Raw genomic sequence first — 25,018 nt, 5'->3', positions numbered from 1 at the left:
GTATGTTATCGCTATGTTATAACAAAGTAGTAGCTAGTATCTGGTTAAGAGATCGTAGAACCTAAAGAGTGATGTATCTAGGATTTTGAGAATATGGGTGCTACTCGAGGAAGATTTAGGGATGTCTACGGTCATTTTTAACTAATAGACTTGTTTATTTTATTGGTTTCGGATCGAGAGGATGCTGCAGCACCATAAGCACAACCTGAACTTAAAATATAATAAAGGATAAATAAATATCTAATAATAATTTATTAACCATGGCACTGAATGTAAAAGAATGATAATATTTAAATTATTTCTTGGTGTTAGGCTATATGTAGCAAATGTAACAAAAAGTTGAGTATTTAACATAAAAAATGATCCATTTTAGTAACGAAATATCTAAATTTAACTCATCGTCATTAATAAATTATGGGTTAACTAATATTTGAATCAGTTTATCACAAATTCAAATATTAGTTAACCCATTTTGTCTTAAGAAACATTACGAGAGATATTTTAAATGAAATTTTAAACTGGAATAATTATCCGAAAGCTTAAGCGCATCCAATTCACTAGGAGTAATTTACCATGTGAGAATTTGTTAAAAGTTTTTCTCCATAAACTAATATTTCCCACGATATTAAACGTCTAAATTCTATGTTTATTTCGTAAGTTTGATCGATGATCCTTAATTCTTGAAATTCGATCTTTAATGAGGACATTGCCACTTGGAGAAAGAAGTTACGTCAACTTTAAACTTCTCGTTAACTCGATAACAAGATTAAAACGGACGAGTCCGAGTAGATTGGCCTTTCGCATGTTTAAAACACTACGGGAAATGATAAAACGTGAGCCACATATAATGAGCCAATTTACGTTATCATTATACAGGAATTTCCTTCAAAGTTTAATTCCATTTAAAAAAAACTGAAGGAAATTACAGCTTATACAAAAACTTTCACCATTCCGTGAGAGATAAACAGTATAAATTGATTGTTGAGGTTGAAGAAACGCGAAATCCTCAAATATAAAGAATTCGTATTGCTTTTTAAGATTTTATATCTAGAATACGAGTTATGTACAAATTTATAGTTCCAATGCATTATTGTAAATCATGAATTTGTTAAATGTGCTTAACGACTTACATATACATAGTAAACAATTCTCTTTTTCCCGGACATGTCTTACATTTTGGACTCGAATTTGAAACGTTGAAAAATCCCCAGAAATTTTTCGGGGAGTGGTCCGTCGGATATGTCAAGGTCCGGTCCCTCACCACATTGTGGACCTGGCCTACCCATAATGGGCTTGCTAAAAGAGGCCCTCTTAGTGATCAAGGGCAGAAAGAGTTTAAAAAAAAAACCCTAAGTCCAGGGTCATTTTAAGTTCTTTGAGGTTTCTGGCCCAATTTATTCAGGATATTATACAAATAAATATAGAATAAATAAAAATATTAGTAATGGGCAAGGAGATGAGGTTCTTGGTCTTGCGTCAAACTTAGAAATTCTTAAAATGTATTAAGAATTTCTAAGTTTTTTGATTGTGAACGCACAAATAATTAAAGTTTACAATAAATACATTAATTTACGAATGTAAATTACATCAATAGTTGCCAAAAACTTGATTTCTTTTACTGAGAAAAATAGTTTCCTGCATTTTAAAGTAATGCATACTTTTTCATTCATGGCTATTTGGTCCTTCTACATACATAGATTAATTCTAGATGTTTCTACCTTAAGAGTGTTCATGTTCACGGAATTTTGAAAAGAAACAAAATGGCGCCCATTTATTTCTTGAAGATATTCCACAGCTTCTTGTTCTTGTTAACCATTTTTCTAAATTGAATATATATACATTTTAATATTCAATCTGTTCGGCTCTTCCTCTTAAGTATATTCAATCTTACATTTAATTAATTTATATTCTTTTGTTATCTCATTAAGATATGTATCATGTATTAACGCTTTGATTAATTATTTAGGTTGCATCTATCTAGTTTTTCTGATACTTACATATACGTAAACATGATGTATATATATAAAAAATGAGGTCGTTTCACGTGAATATAAATATCACAGGGCATGAGAGAGATGAGATGAGTCAACCCAGTCACAAACATGTGTTCTAACCCTTTTCTGAAATTATATAATTAATATTTTTATATATTATCAAAGGAAAATTTAATTTATATCCATGAATACTTTGCATAAAAATAATTTTGAGATCTCTCTGTGTCTGTAATCAAGGACAAAAGAGCTTGTTAAACTTTTCTTTCCGAGTTTGCAATATGGAGTACTCTCGAAACAAGATTTTTACTTATAATCGAGGTTTAATGGCATCATAAATCATTATATTTTATCTCAAAGAAACAAAATGGCGCCCATTTATAGCTATTAAACTTATTTCTTTCGAATTATAATTAACTTGTCATCTGCTCTAGGCATTGCCTTTACACCATTAAAAGTAGAATATGTGTTAAATCCATCATCTTCTACCTATATGGGCCTCTAACAACATATAAACAATGAATACCTCTTTATTAGAAGTGAATTAAATATATCTGTTCTTTTTATTTTTTGGTCATATTGAATATTTAAATTAAAAATTAAGTTAAATAACCGGTAAAACTGAAAATATATAATTAGATAATTATTTTTGTGATAAATATTTAAATGAGTTAGGAAACAGGTTTCAATAATGCATCACTAATACCACGTAACCTTTTTTTTTTTTTTTTTAGCGGAAAAAAAGCCTCTTGAATTTAATATGAAGAATGTCAGAAAATATTATGTACTAAACGATTTATATTAAAAAAAATTGCATGAATTTTGTTATAAAAATTGAATGTTAATTGGAAGTAATCGTAAAGAACATCTTACGAAAAAGAAAGAATGACCTAAAAGCTTTAAAATTTTTGCAGGGATTTGTTTATCTCGATGAAAACATTCATGGCCTGAGAGAAGTGAGATAAGGCCTGTCAAAAGTATGATGTCTCATCTCTCTCGGAAAGCTATAAAAATATATCATTGAAATCAACAAAACAGATTTTTCAGACTCGTGTTCTTCTACATAAAAGACCCACCAGTGACTTAGTGGATGCCTGAACACTGGTAACAGGACAGGCAGCGTGGAGTTTACCGGGTTTATTCACATGTCCAACACGTAAATCAGAGTCAGTTTCACACGAAAAATCTTTTCCACTTATCTGATCGCCTATACGTTCGTTGCCTTATGCCATCAATCTACTCCTTTACCATATAAACGACCAAATTCTGAAGCTCTCTGGTTCTCTGTGTGGGGGCTTGGTCAGATGGCCCTTATAGTATCCTCTAAATATGCAGAATATGTTAAAAGTAAATTATATTAAATGCGAAATATCAACAAAAATCTTTAAAAATGAAACGAATCTCAGGAAATTAACATATACTAAGGCTAATAGAGTTAAAAGTCAGTTAACCATTGAAAGAGCCAAAGTTCCTAATTTATAGTTTGTTTGCGACTTACACTGTTAACTGACTTTTGGGATACTATATATACAGACTTAAATCTATATTATTGAACTATATTAGAAGAGAAAGTAATTTATGTTTTCTATAGTTAAATATATTATTTGTATTCTACAAATAAATCAAATGAATGGAATTTTAAGTAAAAAATATAGTTTTAATGGTGCTTATTAACTTAATTTTCTCATATAATTTTATAAATATAAAATATTTTAGTGGGGCAAACAAACGTGTTTGAAAAATGTGAAGTTAAAGGCTGTCATACAGGTTCGGGCATTTCTCTTTTTGAGTCAGAAATCACTAATTCTTACGAAGAGGATCTATTGTTCCATTGTATGAGATTATATTCAATATTACTAAACAACTGACGATCTACACTATTGATTTATAATACAGTTAAGTCAATATATTAATTAAAATTGTTGAATAATATACAATTATTAGTTTTAATGTTCTAGTTATACATAGTAATCTGTAAACTAGACGTTCAGATCGTATAATATTTGTATTGGGTTAATGATTCTGACGTAATATTTAATACTACCTAACTGTAGGTTAATGTTACAATTTAGCCTATAGCAACGTAACTTATAGATCATAATTAATGTATATTATTGCTTAGCTTATATTACTTATTATAGTACTAACACAGTTATAGTATTACTATACAGTATAGCTATAGTAGGCTACCACCCAAATATCCGTAGTACCACCAAGTAGCTATAATCTGTAGTTGCTGTATGTTACAGTTAAGGGGTGAGTTTTCTCCATAACAGTACTAGTAACGCTACTATTGAGAAAGTGTTTTCTATGATACGCATTCGCGGAATATTTTTCTATATGTGAAATAGATGTAACTAGCCAAAAATACGCATCTAGTTTATAACAATTTTATATAATCTCGTCTAAATAAAGCTATAAAAAATAACAAACCTGCGGGTTATAGTGTAGCAGAACATTTATTCGAAAATTTTTGTTTTAGTATTCAAAATTCTAGAAAAAACTAGAATGGAACCGATTGTCTAACTGTCTTTTATTTCTTCTACATCAATAAATTATACTTAATTACATTATCACGATGCTCTTATAAAAATCTTTAGATCTTTGAACCTTGACCCGTCCGTCCCTTCTAGATAACCTGATCAGAATTTAAATATATCTAGCTATAAGGCTAGACAAGCCTGTAGGTTTATAACTTATGCTGGTAAACTTGCCAATCATAAAATTGTAAGGTTATTTTATATTTCTTTAGTAATTTTCAATAAGGTTGATAATTTGCTACAAGATTTTCTTTTTTACGATCTATTGTTTGTCAGCCATTTTGTATTTTTCGCTGTTCTAGAAACTTGAACATTTTTAAAAAATAGATTTTTGGATCACTTTTTTAATGCGAGGAATTGAACATTTTGAAGGCGTTTTTAGCACTTTAAATGATGACTTGTTTATTAATTAAATATGATTTTAATCTTTATTTACACGCATTTATTTTAAATATTTAAACAATTATTATATGCAATATAAACGAGACATTGAGTAGGGAGTGGTCAGACAGGTGTCGGAATTGTGTCAAGGATCATCGATGGACACCTTTTATAAATGTACGAGATTCGCTTTTATGAAAATTCCAGAAGTAATTAATGAATTATCTTGAATAATTTTGTATTTAAAACGATGCATGGATCACTGAAGTTACCAAACTCGGATCATTGAGTCTAATTAAAATGAACTAGCATTCATTTTAATAAATTTATTGGCTAAAAAAGAACTAAATTTACTATAAAATCTTATAATTAAGTATACCGTAGCTATAAAATATTCATATGCAATGTAGAATACTTGAATTTTCTATAGCATACTGGAATTTGTAATTTTATTATTTTAATTCCTACTAAACACATAAAATTATAATGAAAACAAGAGCCACAAAAATGGTAAAGATTCCGTATAAGACCCTTCCAGAGTTGAGTGACCAATAAATGAAGAACCCACGCAGTTCGTTGCCAGTTTATGGAAGCGAATTAACTTTTTAGCAATAGGGGATGACTTAAGATTAAACCTGAGATTTCAGAAAAGAATTAACCTCCTAATCGACCGTTAAAGATGACTGTGTGGAGATTAATATATCAAAGGCTCGAAAAATGGATCTGTGACGTCAAGAGAAACGGAGACAAAGAGTGGAAACGCAAGCATCCAATAGTTATTATAAGACAGGGACAGTGACTTCTACATGACAAGTTGCCCGTCGAGAACCGGTTCTGAAGTCTGTTTGTGTGTCGAACGGTGTTGGCTTAGCAGAGTTCATACCTGCAGTTTCCGAGGATAAATGCCTTTACGTTGACTTTGTTAATGATGATACAAACTCTTAACGGATCCTTTCGTTAATTGCTGGATTGTTATTTGAAGAATGCATCGTTATTTCTGTTAACAGCAAGGCAGGTAAGTGGTGCGTAACTAAAACCTAACGGTGACTGTTTTTTTTTTTTTTAACCATTACTATCTGACAGAAGTTGCTAGAATTTTACAAGCGCTCGAGTCTACTAGACAGCTGTTGCTTGATTATGAAAGTATATAACAGGTGATTAATTTTCTTGATAGCTACGCGGAAATTGAGTGACCATGTGTGATTGTTACCTGCTTATTTAAATTTGGGCACGGAATATGTGAATATGTTAACGTTTTTCGTGAACGTTTAAAAATAATTCGTGTTTATAATATTAGTTGACGTAAAATATATTTTTGGAAATTTTTTCATGCCCAGTTTTATGTTGGCGTTATGTCTTATCTATTTTTGATTGTGCTACAAGTTATCTGTTTCTCTACTCCTATTGCCTTTTAGGACACAGCATTGTATGAACGTTTAACTATAAGATTACGGTCACGAATAATTGGTTTGTAGAGGATAGGAAATGAAGATTTCTCACAATGTGATTCCATTTTAGATCAAATTTAAGCAATATCATTTTATCTGATCGGTCGAGGACGTTTGTTTATCATATTCTTGTCTCGTTATTAAATAAGAAATACCGATTTTATCACTTATTTCTTTTGATATCGTTCAGGAACTACTTCATAAATTTCTTATCCTACTTGCGCTTCGATGCCTGCTTCCGTTTAAGAGGTTTTTTTTCACAAATTACAATAGCACAAACTCACCTCTCACCTAGTTAAAATGTGTTTAAAATGACAATTAAGCACATTCGCTAATAACATAAAGTAAAAATTACATTCGAGAAATTAAACTAGTTTAGAAAAATGGGCATTTAAAGTAACAACTAAAGAAATTTATATATATATATATATATATATATATATATATATATCCAGTTTTATTAAATACCGGAACCGAATGTCACAGCACGTGGGCCGTTAAGTGAATTTTTCATCGAGTATGACTGGACACAATCGTGTACGTGTACTGTTTAGGGCGAATGCAGTTGTCAGAGTAGGCAGGAAGTCGTACGAAAACTGGTTTCGTCCAGGGCCAAAAACCTATCGCCCCAGTGACCTTGCAACGTGGAGGACGTTTAGCATAGCGGGATCTTCTTGTAAAACCATTAGAAAAAGTAATCACGCCCGCATCCATTTTCGTTTTCCACGTTGTCAATAGAAGAGAATGATTGTTCCTTTTAACACTAGAAAAATTAGAATTTTTTTTTCTTTTGTTGATTTATGGCATCGTGACTCGTTTAACCAGTCTCATCCAATTACTAATAATTTAATAAATTTATCGTATGGTAAACGTTTAATGCATGTGGACGTTTGACACATGTAGGAGGATGAAATTGAATTGATACTATGTTTCCAGAAGTCCAACTTTCACGCTTAAAATATTTCACACGAATATTTAAGTATTACGTCCTTGTTTCTTAACAATTAATGCAATTATGTTGACAGAGACACGGCGATCAAAAAATGCCGATTGCAGCAATCGAATATTTTCAATTCTGTTACAATTTCGTAATTGTAAAAATACCAAAACCATCGATTTAAAATTCGGATTATAACGTATTATAAAGCTAGAAATAATAAATTGTCTGCCTAATCAACGTTTGTAGCTGGTGATCTACATCGGCTCGAGCCATTTTTGTTCGAATCTAACGGAACTGGAACGATTAACAATGGTTACCGGAACACTCCAGTTTTTTTCCTGCTTACCTTGATGCAGAGCGCGATATTCGTCCCAGATAAACACACGTTTGAATGACCTAAATTTCTTAGAAAACCTGTTTTTTTACCCCCACCGTGACTATAGATACAGATACGTAACTGCTCTCCCCCCCTTTGATTTGTATAACCGGATAACTTTTACTAAAATTTTAATATTTTAGGAGGATATCGAATATCTTCTGAATGTAAAATTTATATAAGAGATTTTCCTGTGTTAAGATGATTAAAACGATATTCACGACTGAATGATTTAAGTTAAGTTCGTAATTAGGACACATCTAAATAACTCATCGTTTGATTGGTGGGGATAATTATATCATAATTTAATTAATAATTGATACATAAAAGTTATATTTTGAGGCTTGGTTATTCAATTAACATTTGTGGGTATTATTTAGTTAATAAATTTAAAAAATCATATTATTTACTTACATTTTTAGTTTTTGATGATGTTCTTTCATAGCTAGGATGTTGGAAAATGCTTGGAATATCTCCCTGTAATGTTATAAAAAAATATATATAATATTGGTGTATTTATGAAATTAAATTTATATGTCAAATACATAGTTTTAAGATAAATTTTTATAATTAAATTTAGATTTATGTCTCCCATAAACAACTGGAGGAATGGATAAATCGAGCAAAATTATAGATGACTCTTCTTCAGATGAAACTAATGATGATGAAAAGGAGAGTCTCATCGAAAATACTTATGGAAGGTAATGTATATTTTTTTTTAAGTTAGTATGAAAGATACATTTTTCTTCCATAGAATATGTTCTAAATACGCTCTAAAAACACATAGGGCCTACATTCTTATAAACGAGCATATATATATATATTCTACAGGTGTAACTTTACTATTATCTAATGATATTCTGTTTTAAACAGTCGTAGGAGCACACAAGAGACGAAAGCATGGGACGTTTTCGTTGTCACACCTCCAGATGACGAAGATGAAACGATCAGTTCTAAAGCTATAGAAATTACTTTAAAATTCCTTAAAGTATTTGTTTATGGTCTTACTTTCTTATTAGTTTTATGCACAGCTGTGATAGCCAAGGGAACTTTTCTATTTATGACATCGCATCTGAAGATCAACAGAACTTTAACAATATGCAAAAAAGGAATAGGTGAGTATTGGAAAACCTTATTTAAAGAATGTAATAAATTCTATGAAATCATAAATATTTTCTCTAGAAATCAGTGTTATTTATCACTGTCAATTCTATTGTTAAACGTGGGTGATGGAAAGATGGTTCCACCCTGTATTGTTTCTTACAGGTTTAGTGTTTCTTGTAGCATGTTTATCTACATTGTTGCAATTTTTGAAGTATGAATATATGAAAAATTTATTCAACTAGATTGAACTTTAGTGCTGTTTAACATTAAGACTGTTTTTAATATGATTTGTTATTTTATCTAGGCTTGGAGAGGGATAAAGAGTACACAGTTTCCATACCAGATCGTGAGAAAACAGTATGGATATGGGCTCTGTTCTTCGTTTTAATTATACCAGAACTATTTACTTTCTTCCGAAGTACTAGAATTTGTGTTTTTAAATCGTACAAAAGGCCGAAACTTCCAGTTTTTTTCATGGTAATACGCAATTTTAGTATAGTATTTGAACTTTATTATTGTTTTATTTAAAATTTAATTGAATATCTAGGTCAGTAAACCTTCTCTTCAGTTGTATATAATGAATCGGGGTTAATTTCAAGCTCGAATGATCAATTATTTTTATTTTCTCCACCGTGCTTCAGTTATTTTTAAGCGTGCAAACATAATGCATTTGTTAACACTTTTTTCTCTCAGATAAGCTACTTAATATTAAAATAAATAAATTTAGATTTGTGATATTTTATAGCAGAATTTCTGTATTTTTTTCAGGTTTTTGTAATGGAAACACTACACACTATAGGTCTTTCGCTCTTGGTTTTTGTAGTATTGCCAGATCTGGATGTAATTAAAGCCGCCATGTTGACGAACTGTGTTTGTTTTGTGCCTGGAGTTTTATCTTTGCTTTCACGCAACAGCGAAGAAGAGAAAAGAGTTTTGAAAGTTGTTGTGGATTTTCTATCCATTTTGGCTCAAGCAACGGGATTTTTTATATGGCCTTTAGTAGAACGTAGCAATCATTCTTGGGCCATTCCTCTTTCCATATTTTTGGTCTCGTTTCGATGGTGGGAGAATTATATAGATAAAAGATCTCCCTTAAGTTGTATTAGAAGGTTAAGCAAAATGAAAGACGATCTCAGAAGGAGCAGATACTTGACTTACGTCTTCATATCCTTATGGAAAATTATCGTCATCTTCTGTAGCATGTTATGTTTCCTCTACATGACAATGGAAGACATATCTCATATTTTAAAATTGTTTAAAGAAAGCTTTCAGACCCATCTTATAAATGTGCAGCAAGTAAAGAATAGTGTTTTATCCGGAAAATTACCCGATTTACCGACAGCTAGCCCTTTAGACGAACAAATAGCAATCGAATCGTTTCCCATGACTCCAATTTATGTCCTTTTTATACAGTCGATTTCTGCCCTACTCTGCTATGTATTCGGGAAATTTTCTTGCAAGATATGTATTCAAGGTTTCAGTTTTGCATTTCCTATTAGTTTAACCATACCTGTTTCTATATCGTTGCTGATTGCTTCTTGTGGATTTCGGATGGAAGATTATTGTTTCTTTGATGAAGTCTTCCCAAAATATCTCTTCTGGACATGTCCACAGGGTGACTTTTTTCAAGATTTTGTTTCAAATCAATACGCTTGGATGTGGCTCTTGTGGTTGCTATCGCAGACGTGGATCGCGGTACATATTTGGATGCCCAAATGCGAAAGATTGGCTTCGACTGAAAAGTATGCAAAATTTTACTCATTATAAATTAATAATTTTTATTTTTATACAGTAATTTTTTATTTGCACAGGTTGTTTGTTAATCCTATGTATTGTGGAGTTCTCATCGATCAATCAGTAGCTTTGAACAGAAGAAGAGATGATGAAGGTGAAATTAAAAGTGATGTAAGTTGTGATATTGTCTACAATTAATTAAATTTTACGGTATTTGCAGTTGTTTAATACTAAAAATTTATATTTATGCTATAAGATTAGATATTATAATAAATGTTTTAGTATAAATTAGGCTCTAACATATTAAAATAATGTGTTTATATAGGAATTGGACCTGGAAGGAACAGAAGATAACGATATTTCTCAATACTATGAAACCATCTCGATTCACACTGAAACATCAGGAAGTCAGAATGGTGGAAGTAAATCTACTGTTAAGAGTGCTGATCAGATAGTTCGCGTATATGCGTGCGTGACTATGTGGCACGAAACTAATGAAGAAATGCTTCAGATGTTGAAGTCTGTAATGAGGTATGCTTTTAACACATTTTTTTTTTTTCACAAAAATAAATAATTTTTTAAAGCAGATTTAATGGTTACCACTTACGCATGAAATAACTTAGAGTGCAATACTCATTAGTCTTTTTATTAATTTTCAGGATGGATGAAGATCAAAGCGCTAGAAGAAATGCCCAAAAGTATCTCAGGATAGTTGATCCCGATTATTACGAATTTGAAGGTAAAAAGTTTTAAAAATACAATAAAACTTGAACTTTCATAGAAATTAATCAATGATTGATAATAGTTCATGCCTATTTCGATGATGCTTTTGAACTGAGTGATGATAATGATGATGAAATGGTGGTTAACCGTTTTGTAAAGGCAATGATCACAATTATTGACGAAGCTGCAAGGTAAATGATAATTAAAAAAAATAGATTTAATAACCTTTCTAAAATTCCTCTATCTTAATTAACCACATTTTTATGTTATTAGTAATGTTCATCAATGCAACATACGTTTGAAACCACCAAAAAAGATTCCCACGCCTTACGGAGGTAGACTAGTTTGGACTATGCCTGGAAAAAATAAACTCATCGCTCATCTAAAAGATAAAGCTAAAATTCGTCATAGAAAAAGATGGAGTCAGGTAAATTTATGAGCTTTAACATTATTATAAAGGTCGAGGTAAACTAGTGAATAAGTTGGAATGACGTATGATTTTTCATTTGAGAGTAGTTTATATCGGGTAAATAATATATCCAGAAAAGCAAGTTTGTATGTTATTTGGGAATTTTTTAAATGCATATCTAAAACTTGATCCTATAAATAAAACTTACTAAGAAATCAGGCTACTTTTTCTCTCTATTTTTTGAAAATGATATGGATACAGTTATATATAACAACCTCATAAAATATATATCAATGGCTTCTTGATAAAGTAACAACCACAAATTTACTTATTTACTTCACTTAAACAGTCTTTGTTCAAGCCCTCAATGGGTTCAAGCAAGCCCACAACAGATGGCTGGGTAATGAATGAGGGACTGGGCTCGACATATTGTGTAAAATTATCCCAAGAAATTTATCTGAACTCGGGTCCTCCAGAGCATTAGGCTAGTGCGCTTTGACTATCCAATTGCCTTACTTATGGATTAATATTAAGAAGAATGAAGCTTAGTAAAAATGTTATTAAATTGTTCTTTCCAGGTGATGTATATGTACTATCTTCTGGGTCATAGATTAATGGAGCTTCCTATTGATGTCAATCGTAAAGCGGTCATGGCTGAAAACACTTTTATATTGACCTTAGATGGGGACATTAACTTTACACCACCAGCAGTACAGTTACTAGTAGATTTAATGAAGAAAAATAGAAATTTGGGTGCTGCCTGTGGTCGTATCCATCCTGTCGGATCAGGTATGTTTTTTTAAATATTTGTTTTATAATAATTTATCTTTATATCGAATTAACAGTAACATTTGTCCATCAAGGACCAATGGTATGGTATCAAAAATTCGAATATGCTATTGGCCATTGGCTGCAAAAAGCCACAGAACATATGATTGGTTGTGTACTTTGTAGTCCTGGATGCTTTTCTTTATTTCGTGCCAAAGCTTTAATGGATGACAACGTTATGAGAAGATATACAACACAATCTGATGAAGCTAGACATTATGTGCAGTACGATCAAGGTAAGATTTGAATTAATTTATAAGTCTATAAGTTGAATCATTGACGAATATCATTGTTAGAGTATAAAACGTAGAGCATTTAGCAAAAACTTGCAACAATGTTAAAATCTATATAATTACTGTCAAAAAAACCGTGAAAGTCCATTCCTTACACAGATAATTTCAATAATCTTACTTTGATTGAAGACCACTATCATTATGTTTTAAATATAGGCATTGTTGAATTTTGAAATTCTCTGATTTTTAAAAGCTTTCATATAAAGGCTGAAATGTACCTTAGCTCATTTTTTAATATATTTATTCAGGTGAAGATCGTTGGTTATGTACCTTACTTCTTCAACGGGGATATCGTGTAGAGTACAGTGCTGCTTCCGATGCTTACACACATTGTCCTGAAGGATTTGGAGAATTTTACACACAGAGACGTCGTTGGGCTCCATCTACCATGGCTAACATTATGGATCTTTTGGGAGATTATAAACGCACTGTTGAAATTAACGATAATATATCTGTCCCTTACATTATGTATCAAGGAATGTTGATGACTGGTACAGTACTTGGACCTGGTACTATATTTTTGATGTTGGTAGGAGCTATGGTAGCAGCGTTTAAAATTTCCAATTGGTACTCCTTCAATTATAACATTATACCTATTTTATTTTTTATGTTTATATGTTTCGTGGCTAAAAATGATATTCAGGTGAGTTTCGTGTTCTAATGGGTGGTATAAACATTTATAAAATTAAATATTAATATTTAATTTTTTTTTGAGACAGATTATGGTAGCTCAAATTATGAGTGCTTGTTATGCTCTTCTGATGATGGCTGTTTTGGTTGGTACGTCTATTCAATTATCTGAGGACGGTATAGGTTCTCCTTCGTCAATTTTCTTGATAGCATTATCGGGGAGTTTCTTCATAGCGGCTGTTATTCATCCTCAAGAATTTTGGTGTGTTGTTCCTGGCTTGCTATACTTCTTAAGCATTCCTTCTATGTATCTGCTGCTTATTATTTATTCTCTTGTGAATCTCAACGTCGTTACTTGGGGAACTCGAGAAGTTCAAACGAAAAAAACAAAGAAAGAAATGGAAGAAGAAAGAAAACAACAGGAAGAAGAGCTAAAGAAAAAGAAAAAGGGAGGAAATCTGTTAAATTGGCTAGGACTTACTTCAAATGATGATGAAGATGGAAGCATTGTTATCAGTTTGGGAAATTTGTTAACATGTATGCTTTGCACTTATCCAAAATCAAACGAAGAGAAAATGCATCTGATTAGGATTGGCGAGCAATTAGATCAACTTAATAAAAAGTTGGAATCAGTAGAAAGACAATTGGAAGTTACTCACGGGTTACCTGTAAAACACAGTTCTTCTATTGGTCGAAGATCGGGTAAAGGTTCTACTGGACTTTCTACCGTTGCTGAAAATGAAGATGAAGAAGAAGGTTTCGATTCCGCATCAGATTTAACTGAAAGTGAAAGATTAGGTGCGTAAAAAAAAACGTATATTAAATTTAAAATATCTTATTAATTTGGTGATTTACATGATAAATCATAATTAGCTGTATTGCATATCTATTATTTACTGCAAAGTGACATTCCGATTTGTGTGATTAAATTTAGTGTTTTTCTTTTTTAATCAAGTAAATAGATAGAGCATTAGGTAAAAAAATAAAAATACTTCAGAATTTTTTACAACTATGTAACAACGTAAAAATGCTTAAGTCATAAATTATGTAATTTTTGTCTAGTCCGTATTTCTAAGAAGACATTCCAATTTTTAACGCTGAATCACTGTCACAAACTTGTTCCAGTTTCCATTACTTTACTCAGCGTTACTCCGTAGGGGGTGAACTCAACAATGTCATCATTTAGAGAACATACTAGAATGTTAATTCCCTATATATCTTGAAAGTTAAAGGCACACAAAATAACTATCTCGATAATATAATTGTTTAGCATTTTAGCAGGCAAGAAGTAGGAAAATAACAAAAAAATCGAGCAACGAATTGCTTAACTTTCCCGGCCAAAAATACTAAGACATACAAGCACAAAATTAAAATTGTCTGTGACGTCATCTACTATGAGAACTTTGTTTATAAGCTTAAAATGGCAAAAAGCTTAATTTTGAGGGTAGAAATGAGTTTTATAAAACAATTGTTAATATTAATAACGAGTAAAATCTTCATTAAGTTCGACCCCACTCGAGATATCACACATGTCCCCACTGTCTTTTCACCCACTTGACCTTTAACCACCAAAACTTAATAACACCAACCCTTCTAATACAAAAACCTTCCTGCAAAATTTCGGAAATTTTCGACAAAAGGCACTGGTGTTATTAAGCTTAAAAGTGGGTGAACAAAATTGTGCCCCTCCCTACACTCTCTCTCTTCTCTCACGACACACACACACACACATCCATATGTACAGGAAAAAAATTTGTTTAAAAATCTTACCAAGTAGCTAAATTATACTTTATGATTTATTCATTTTTTTTTATAGAAGTTAAACAAGAAAGAGACGATTTGGTGAATCCATATTGGATAGAAGATAAAGACTTGAAAAGAGGAGAAGTAGAATATTTATCAGGTCCAGAAATTCAATTTTGGAAAGAACTTTTGGAAAAATATTTATTTCCAATTGATCAAAACAAAGAACATCAAGCACGAGTTGCTGCAGAATTGAAAGAACTGAGAAACAAAGTGGTCTTTGCGTTTTTCATGTTTAATGCGCTGTTTATCTTGATAGTATTTCTTTTACAACTGAATAAGGATCAATTGCATTTAGATTGGCCTCTAGGAGTTAAAACCAACATAACGTACATACCTGAAACCAGCGAAGTAAGAATAGAAAAGGAGTATTTAGAACTGGAACCTATTGGTTTGGTTTTTGCTGTTTTCTTCGCTCTTATTCTTGTGATACAGTTCGTCGCTATGTTGTTTCATCGATTTGGTACCCTGTCGCACATTCTTGCATCTATAGAATTAACTTGTTGTAATCAGAAAACCGATGATGTCACTGATGATGCCTTCATCGACAAGAATGCTGTTCAAATAGCAAAACAACTACAAAGATTGAGAGGTTTCGACGATGATACAAGCGACGATTCTAAAGGAACTGGTGACAGATTGGCCAGAAGAAAAACCATTTTCAATCTGGAAAAGAGAAGACATCAGAAAAACAGAATTGGAACATTGGATGTTGCCTTTAGGAAAAGGTTTATGAATATTTCTGCAGCAGATGTTGAAGGTAAGTTGATTTGTTCGTTACAAAATATAACGAGAAGTATAGCAAAGCTATACTATATTTATTTACCTTAAAATAATTTAAACTAGAAATATTTTGCGTCGTGTATTTTTTATTTTTAATGGATGCCTACAGCAAAAAATATTGCATGTAATGTATCAAACATAAATGAAAATGCAAAAAAGCTTCAAATTCTCTGATAGCGTGACGTTAAATTTAACAAATTATCAAAAAATTTTAAGTGTAGATCTATGATTAGATTATTAAAGCTGATTAATCAGATTTTATCAACATTTTTATATGAATATTTAAGAATTCATAAAAGAATTTTCAAGAAAATCTTCTCGGAGCATTGATATGTAGATCCAATAAAGTTCCTATAAAAGTATGAATAAGTTTATATGTTAAAAATTATTACCATGAAAGTAAACATAGTTACATCCTAACATTATAAAAGTGATTTTTCTTGTATAAATCTCATAAATAAGCAAGAAGTTTCAAGATGTTAAAGAAAAAAAAAGGCGCTCTTTAGCCAAATTTGCAAGATATTTGGTGCCTTCAAATGAAACATAGACTCAAACATTCAAGTAGGTGATTTATTGTACACGTAAAGATTTACAGACACAGTACACTTGCCGCAGGGGCCGAAGAATCTAAAAAAGTACGCCCCCTCTACCTGTACAGCGTCGCCCTATTCTAACTCATTTTAAACATCCCGATGGTAACAAACAAAAGTATTGCATAATGTTTAACTAAATATTTATTTATAAATTGTAATCAGAACTCTAAGCATATATAAGATTCTGGAAATGAAGTCTGACATAATACATTTATTGATTTTTTGTAGTTAGGCCTAATATTTTTTAAGTTTAATTTAACCGAAAATAGTGTTTAATTCCATTTTAGTCTCTAATTCGGCTGTAAAATCCGGTTTTAATCGAACCTTACCTGTCTGTGAAAAATGTAATGATACCAGATCCGATACCCTGGGAAAAGTATCGGTATAGGACCATAATTATTGAGTACAAAAAGTATTCGGTATCGAAGGGATCGATACGGTACCGATATCATCGGAAGTATCGGGACGTTCCTAAGTCTGATATTAGCATGCTAGATTGTACAGTAAATTATGTATAAGTTAATATACATGTAACATATTGTAATATAATCTTTTCTGTATGGACAAACGAGTATATGTTTGATAATTCTTATTCTTCTAGCTATAGACCAGGGGTGTCCAACCTTTTTGTTTCTCTGGGCCGCATTGGAAGAAGTCAAGGAGTTTTGGGCCACAAGTATATATAATATATACTTGTGGTTCAATATACAAGTATATTTAAAAATTAACATGTCTAGATTATAATAATAAGTATTAAAACTTTATCACGAAATAGGATATTTTAAAAAATTACTTCTACAGTCACTTTCAATTTTTACTTAGAAATAGATAAATTCATTTATTTGATAAAACGCAAGTATTTGCTTTATTTGAGTCTCTGATTAATGAAAAGTGACGAAACACCATTTTAAAGCGCATTTTTATTCGACTAATATATTTATAAATGAAATGTAGCCCCAAAAGTAGCCAAAGCGCTAAATGATATTTTTTTACGTTAAACTAAAAAAGTAGCCACATTTGGCGCAATGTAGCCAAATCTTGCAACGCTAAAAGGAATACTAAATAAAGTTTTGACTCAAAGGATTATAGAGCCAAATTCGGAAAAAGAACAGAAAGGACAAAAGATAAAGAAGTGAGAAAGGTTGGAAAATTAAGACTCAATATTTACCTAACAGAAGAACTATTTAACCTTTCTGAGAACTTTTTAGCTTTTGTCCTTTCTTTCCTTTCACCAAATTTGGATCTGTAATGCTTTGAGTCACAACTCCTGCTTTATTTAGTAATCCTTTCTCATTCACACATCTCCAAGTACATGAAAATATTTAATTTCCACTCAAAACTAAAATATAAATAAAGGTTTATAGCTTTGTGAAACTTCTTTTCTGAGTTTATGCCGTTGAAATAAATAAATAATAAAAAATTAAAACAGTTGTCGGTTTTGTTTACACCTTTATTGGGCCGCATTGGAACTTGCCTTGGGCCGCATGCGGCCCGCGGGCCGCGGGTTGGACACCCCTGCTATAGACTATATGTACAGTACAAATGTGGCATATCATCTACTGTATTAATATACATGTTAAAAAAATTCTTAATAACTTTTTAGTATTTAAATTGCAGTTTTCAGTTATTATTGTTTTAATATAAATTATATAAATTTAATATGTAATAATATCCAAAATTTCATTTCAGCAACACCAGTTCTCGGTGCATTAAATAGAATAGATAGGAGAAAAGAAACGTTAAGAGCGCTAGAAGTCAGAAGGAACACTGTGTTGGGTAATCAATCGAAAATGCAAACTCTTGGTGCCAAAAATGAATTCAATTCACGTAATCGAACAAGGTCGAATGTGAGAAGAATCGATCAAATGTTTTCTAATGGTAACTTAGAAAGTTACACTAACAACGCACTGGATGTCAGTTCGGACGAGGAAACCGGTAAGAGCATGAGAATGCAACACTATGGCTCTAGGAGCAGTATAGCTAGTTACAGAGAAGAAAACGAAACGACAAAGAAAAGAAAAAGCCATTTATAATGAGGATTTTCTTATACCCTTATAAAAATGAACTAATATACTCATAAATCGCAATAATAGTAATAAATTTTATAAATATTGTATAGTAAAATAAAAATATTTTTGTACATTACCCATACAGAAAATTTACATCTACCCGCAAAGACCCTTAAAAATTGTTAATTAACTATTTTAAATATTTAAAAGAAAATGAATTGTTTGTAGAGTATTGTATGCAAAAAAAAAATATTACTTGCGCCATCTGGCGTGTAAAATTTAACTTAAACTTCTGTTATGTTACAGGTATGTTGTTTTATGTCTATAAATATTTTTAATTCGTTTAATAAAAAAAATTTTTTATGAAATATTAAAAGTTATATTTATATTGACTACGTCTATATTATTTACAAAATTTAACCAGGTAAATGACATTTAAAGTACTGTACATGAAATGACAGACTGGATATTTAATGATGATCTGCTATTTAATAATTAGAAAATGAAGAAATTTGACTTTTTCATTCGATTATTAAACAATACTCTATTATTCTGGTCTCAAACTAGTTTGTAACTTACTAATTAAATTCTCGAGTGGGATTAAGAACAAGAAAAAACAAATTGCTACCCCCCTTTTAAATGTTTTTTTTCCTTCTGTTTAAAAGTTTAAATTAGAAAATTAATGCATGTAATAATTTAAATCACGCTGTTACGTTATTCTTCCGCTTTGTTAAAACGTGTTCAGCACGTGTCACTCCCCGTCGTGTGTGAGAGGGAAACATTACAAAAATTCAATGAATACAATAGAGAAAAACCTCGTGCTTAATACGCATAGTCGCATTTCCTGTATCTTTAGTATCAAAAATACACTTCCGCACAACAATTGAACTACTTTTTGCGTTTGTGATGTCACGCTATGTACTTTTTTCGTATTAAATATATCAAAATTAATTATGTTTTTCGATAATGACGCGGTTATTTAAATATGTAATAGTTTTTTTTTTAGATGTGTAGTTCTATAAATAAGTGATAATTTATAAGGAAATTGAATTTTAAACCATGCAAGAAGAGGTGTGTAAAAACTTTAAGTTGAAGAAAATGTCATTAAAATATGAAAACTTTTCTCAATGTTTATAAAATTATAGATCATGGTAAAAATTAATATTAACTTAACTGTTTTTTTTTTTATTTTAAAATGAAGTAGTAAATTTATACATTAAATGTCGATTTATAATGATTATTTAAAATATTTTTACCTAAAATGTTTTACAAAATAATTATAATTATTTATTTCTGAAAACGTATTATTTAATTTCGTAACGTAATGGGTTTTCCAGTATGACAAATTCTTTTTTGCATTTAAATACAGTATCCAGTTTACTTCATACTGTATCTTTATTTATGTATGAAGCAGGAAAATTAACGCTTATACTGTATATGAAAAGATGTCCATTAATTTTTTTAAATAAATATTTTGAAATCTTAAGTCCTTGCTTATTTAACATACGAAGTATATTGTGTGGGATTAACAAACTCTTTACCGTATGAGTATAATTTATATAAGATATGAATAACTACAATTACATAACTGTTTCTAAATACAACCTACCTTAAATATAGCCTGAAGTGTAACCTATTGATAAATATGACAGTTTTATTGTTATTTTTAACTTTTTTTTTGGCTTCTGTTATGAGATTTTATTTTTAAAAACTTTGAAGATAAAAATGAGTTTTATAAAATACTGTGTTGTAAATACCAATAACGAGTAAAATATTAAGTCTGATCCCACTAGAGTTATTACACGTGACCCGTGTATCTCCCCATCCTCTCAAACTTTAACCACAAAAGTTTAATTGCATCAATTACCCCAATATACATAAACCTCCCTGCAAAATTTCAGAAAAATTCGATAAAAGGCGCAGGAGTTATTAAGCTCGAAAGTGGGTGAAAAAATTGTCCCCCCCACACAAACTAATATCCGGAAAAAACTACATACAGCAAAAAAACACCAACTTTTTTCCAATACTCGCCGTTTTAATTAAGGACCTGAGTCCAAAAATGTAAAAACTTGGGGAGGTCATTTTTTGACCGATCGCCATACTTTTCTTCTATTGATTCAAATGATTTTAGCGATTGATTAAAACATGAAATATTATAGATAGAATCAATTTAAATGTCCTATAGCATGTAGGTAGGTGCCTTATTTAGATCTTATAAAGACGTGATTTTGTTTTTGGTTAAATATTTAAGAATTATTAATATATTTGCTTAACAATAACATGCTTATAAATTATTTATATAATATTCCGTTTGATAAATAAAATCGGTTTTAGTAGTCTATTTATTAAACAATAACATTTCATAAAAGTAGAACATTTTAAAGAATTTATATATCCCGATTATATTATTATTAACAAGAAATTAAATTGTTCGGGAATTTTTAGTTATTGAAAATAAAATTATTCTGCTTTATCTGTTATTCCAAAATTTTTATAGAGGAAAGGTATAATTATAAAAGTATAATTATATAAAAATATTGAAGGAATATGAGTAAGAAACATTTCTCATTGTCAGGTTTTGAATGGATATAAAAAATAAGCTGTATTTGTTGTGTAAACTACTAGTTTCTACTTATAATTTTTGTAGCTTAGTTTAAAATAAAAAATATATTGGGAGGTGTCAATTTGCTGTTACAAAAATATTGGTGGGTATGTCTTCTTTCTTTCATATTCATATGCTTATGCCCACGTATAATTAATACAGGAATTTAATTTAATTGTATTTTTAAAATGTATACAAATTTATAAACAATATAACGATTTCCAGTTTGTTCTGATAAATGTAGGCTATATAAAAAGTTATAATAGTTTATCCTGTTCGTGTAAGAGCCAATCTAGAAAAAATAATTGATACTTCTCTCACGTGACTCAAAAATTTATTTCATATTTAATTTTATAAATTATTTTAATATTAATTGGCAGTAAATTTTTTGTAGAGAAGACTGGGTTAGATATAATTTTCATTTTTTGTATCAAGCGAAAGTTTTAGGTGATTTAAAATTAATGATAAATTTAAAAAATATGCCTATTCTAGTGAAGAAATGCGGTATTTTTGAATCAACACTAAAAGTAATTTAAACTCTTCCTTCCTTGTTAAATTACTTTACTTCGAAAAGTTGTTGTTTAGACCAGTTGCGTCTCCACTTAACACTACACTCAAAAGAAATTTTTACTGTCGCGGCTCTTTTGGTCAGCTATACAACAATACTCTCTAGCAGCAATTCCAAACCTCGAGCTTTCTCCTAGATCGTTTCTAAATGTTTTTTGTAGCCCCTCCTACGGTTTTCTGAGATTTAAGCTAAGTGCTGCACGTGGCTAATGTGGCCCAACCTTCTTAACTAATGACTTAGTCTATAACCCTAAGACAAAAGCGAAATAAAAGAAAATTCACTTTACTTCACCTACGGCATTGCAGTAATTCAGTTCCGACACTGGATTTGTCAGTTCACTCTACGATTCCTTCACTCTCAGACTTGTTTCATGACCTAAAACACGGAATTTTCTTCTTTTATAAAAGCTGAAAGAGAATTTCGAGAATGGTCATCGTTGAAAATATACCTTTCATTGATTTATTATTCCGGTATGTACCTAGATTTTATTTATTTATTTTTAGCTTAATGTTGTTGTTGTTGTTGTCGTTTGATTTTCATAAATTTCGGTATCAAAATCGCGTGTTTCTCCTTTCCAAATATACTGGTTTCACTGGTTTGTTAAGTATAAAATTTATGTTTTACGTTTTGAATATATAGATCGTAATATTAGCTTATCAGACTTCTAAAAATTCAATAAATACCGGTAGTATATTGTAAAAAACATCTGAGTAAAACTTTCGTGTTTAAATTTATATTATTTACTCTCTTCAGATTGTTTAGCTTAGTGTTCTGTCTTATATTAATTAACAAATTATATTGTAAGCGATTAAAAATTAATTTATACATTAAATTAACATAATTTTATTTTATTTACACTGCAGACCAAGCAAAATGCAACGCTGTGCAATATCTATAATCCATCATGGTGTTGCATTTTACTTGGTCAGCAATGTATAATATATAGTATATGTTTTTAAAAGAAAATTGTTTAATTATTTATAAAATATTTTATTTTATTATTAATTAAACATGAAAATTTAAAGCAAACGATAAAGTGTAAGATTACAGTTTCTAGTGACCAGATTCGTTCGACCAAAATAGTTAAACGGTGCATAATCCGAAACGTGTTCCTTCATAATATTTTCGGTGCCAAATTTGTGTTATGACATAATCTATAGGTCATATGACCACTTCTGCTGACAGAATGGAAGCATGATTATGTGATAACTTCCTTAGGATCATGTTTCGGCCATAATCCTGTTGTCTTTTATTATTTGTACAATCCTGGTGTTCTCCAGTTATATATAGTGTGTATGTATATATATATAACAATATCAAACCTTAAATCAGAGTCATTTTCTTTGAATAATAAGAAATTGAAGTAAAATGGCCCCCTTTTTTTTGTCTATAGTTTTTAAAAATTTGCACTTTGTAAAAGCTTCCTCGACATTTTTCTTAGAAAGGGCATAAATTTGGAAATTCAGCAGAGATTACCATTTATAGAATGTTTAATAAATAGCGTAAATAAAATTGTACTTTTTAAAGAAATTCATTGATACGTTTGCTTTGTTTCCTCTACCCTTTCTTAATACAGTGGTACCTCGGTATACGTCTGATTTAGAATACGTCCAATTCGGAATACGTCCTGTTTGGACGAAACAAATTTTGCTCAGTATACGACTTTTGTTCGGTATACGACTTAATTCAATTATATGCGCCATCTATGAACAAGTAGCACTATCGGTGTACTACACCAGACTAGACGTCCGTGGCCCGCTGTTTATAACTTTGTTAAATTTCTTCTGATTTTAATTTGTAAGTAAAATTTTATTATTTTTATTAATCGTGAATTGCAAAAAGGCAAATGAAAAGCAACAGAAAACTAAAAAAAATTACTAGAATCACAATGGAACTGAAAAAAGAGATTGTTGAGAAATACGAAGGTGGCACGCGTGTTCGAGATTTTAACTGTTGCATATCGTATTCCGAGAACGACGATATCGACAATCTAGAAAAATAAATACATTATTAAATCTGCTAACGTTGCGAAAGGGGTTAAATCAATTTCTAAACAGAGATCGAAAACATTAGATCATGTTGAGAAAATGCTTTTGCTTTGGATAACTGAAAAACAATGTGCTGGTGACAGGTATCAGAAGCAATTATTTGCGAGAAAGCTAAAAAGATACATGCTGATCTCATGAAAAATCAAGCAGGAAAGCGAGGTGTTTAAAGCCAGCCATTTTTTTTTACGTGAGAACGGATTAATCATTTTTACATTACTTCTTATGGGAAAGGTTGGTTTGGTATACGTCCTATTCGGTATAAGTCCAAACATCAGGAACGGATTAAGGTCGTATACCGAAGTTCCACTGTAGTTACTATAAACCAGTGATGTACAAACTATGTATACAAACAGGCAAACAATGTTGACACACACACAGGCGTCCGCATAAGATTTTCCAGGAGAAAAAGCTTAAAGACAACCAATTACGTCAATAAATTTTTATTTAATTATTTAATTTCTTTTTCAAAAGTATATTATAGAATACAGTATTGTATCAAAGCGTTCCATGGCCGAGGGTATAAGGTTACATATCTCAATCACTTTTACAATTATAATTTGTGAAATATTTTACTTGATACCAGGGAAAGTAAAGTGTGTCGTTCGTCCCCCTATGTAGACACTCATGTTAATACATCACTTATAAATGATAGAAATGGCCCTATCTTTGTATAGGTCTACATGGAATGTACAAAATATTTGTGCCCCGTCTATGACTATGAGCACCTCTGCTATAAAGAAATGAAATTAGACTCTATCTAACAATAAAGAAACACTAACTGTTGTTAGTGTTTCTTTATTGTTCAATAATACAATAACTGTTTCTGACGGAAACCTTAAAGGGTATAAAACCTTTTAAAGATTACAAAAACATATTTGTGTAAGAAATGAAAATGATTACCTTAATAGAAAAACAAATTTGTATAGAATATTATGGATGTTGCATGCAATTTGTATTAAATTGCATGCAACATCCATAATATTTCCTAAACTCATTAAACTATTTAAAACCATTTCTCATAATAAAATAACGATTATCACCGAAGAATATATAAAAAATATCTCAAGATTTACTTAATTTTTAAACTTAATATCAATAAAAATTCTAAGAGAAAGCGCTAAAACCTTACCAGTTCCATGAAATGGCAGACGACAAATCACCGAAGCAAAATAATATTTTTTTAAATTAATTACTACCACAGAAAATTTTCTAGGA

At 30.6% G+C, this 25,018-nt stretch overlaps 1 protein-coding gene and 1 long non-coding RNA gene across 6 annotated transcripts; one reads left to right on the top strand and one right to left on the bottom strand.

Annotated features, from left to right (window-relative positions):
• Positions 1-1,827: 1,827 nt before the first annotated feature.
• LOC111621627 lies at positions 1,828-24,946 on the bottom strand. 3 transcript variants are annotated; one of them, XR_002756107.1, is made up of 6 exons: positions 24,933-24,946; positions 22,042-22,162; positions 14,057-14,177; positions 10,291-10,515; positions 8,091-8,153; positions 1,828-3,314 (listed from the first exon to the last, which is right to left on the bottom strand). It is a non-coding gene; the product is annotated as an uncharacterized LOC111621627 (long non-coding RNA). The 3 variants fall into 3 exon arrangements; XR_002756106.1 differs by having other exon boundaries at positions 14,064-14,177; XR_002756108.1 differs by lacking the exon at positions 10,291-10,515 and having other exon boundaries at positions 14,064-14,177.
• On the top strand, positions 5,353-18,698 carry LOC111621624. 3 transcript variants are annotated; one of them, XM_023363825.1, is made up of 17 exons: positions 5,353-5,927; positions 5,996-6,066; positions 8,257-8,377; positions 8,550-8,791; positions 9,085-9,257; positions 9,549-10,522; positions 10,592-10,685; positions 10,840-11,045; positions 11,174-11,253; positions 11,320-11,428; positions 11,511-11,664; positions 12,225-12,435; positions 12,510-12,710; positions 13,016-13,410; positions 13,487-14,195; positions 15,214-15,960; positions 18,266-18,698. In XM_023363825.1, exons 3-17 carry the CDS (start codon positions 8,286-8,288, stop codon positions 18,607-18,609), a joined length of 4,731 nt encoding a protein of 1,576 aa, XP_023219593.1. In that variant the 5' UTR covers positions 5,353-5,927; positions 5,996-6,066; positions 8,257-8,285; the 3' UTR covers positions 18,610-18,698. The 3 variants fall into 3 exon arrangements, with proteins under 3 accessions (XP_023219593.1, XP_023219591.1, XP_023219592.1); XM_023363823.1 differs by lacking the exon at positions 5,996-6,066; XM_023363824.1 differs by lacking the exon at positions 5,996-6,066 and having other exon boundaries at positions 5,353-5,934.
• Positions 24,947-25,018: the final 72 nt, after the last annotated feature.

This window comes from Centruroides sculpturatus, unplaced genomic scaffold (assembly GCF_000671375.1).
Source record: "Centruroides sculpturatus isolate CEXI.00-Female unplaced genomic scaffold, Cexi_2.0 scaffold232, whole genome shotgun sequence".
Lineage (NCBI taxonomy): Eukaryota > Metazoa > Arthropoda > Arachnida > Scorpiones > Buthidae > Centruroides > Centruroides sculpturatus.
The sequence above is the reverse complement of the archived record's forward strand: the minus strand, read 5'-3'. Positions and strand labels throughout refer to the sequence as shown.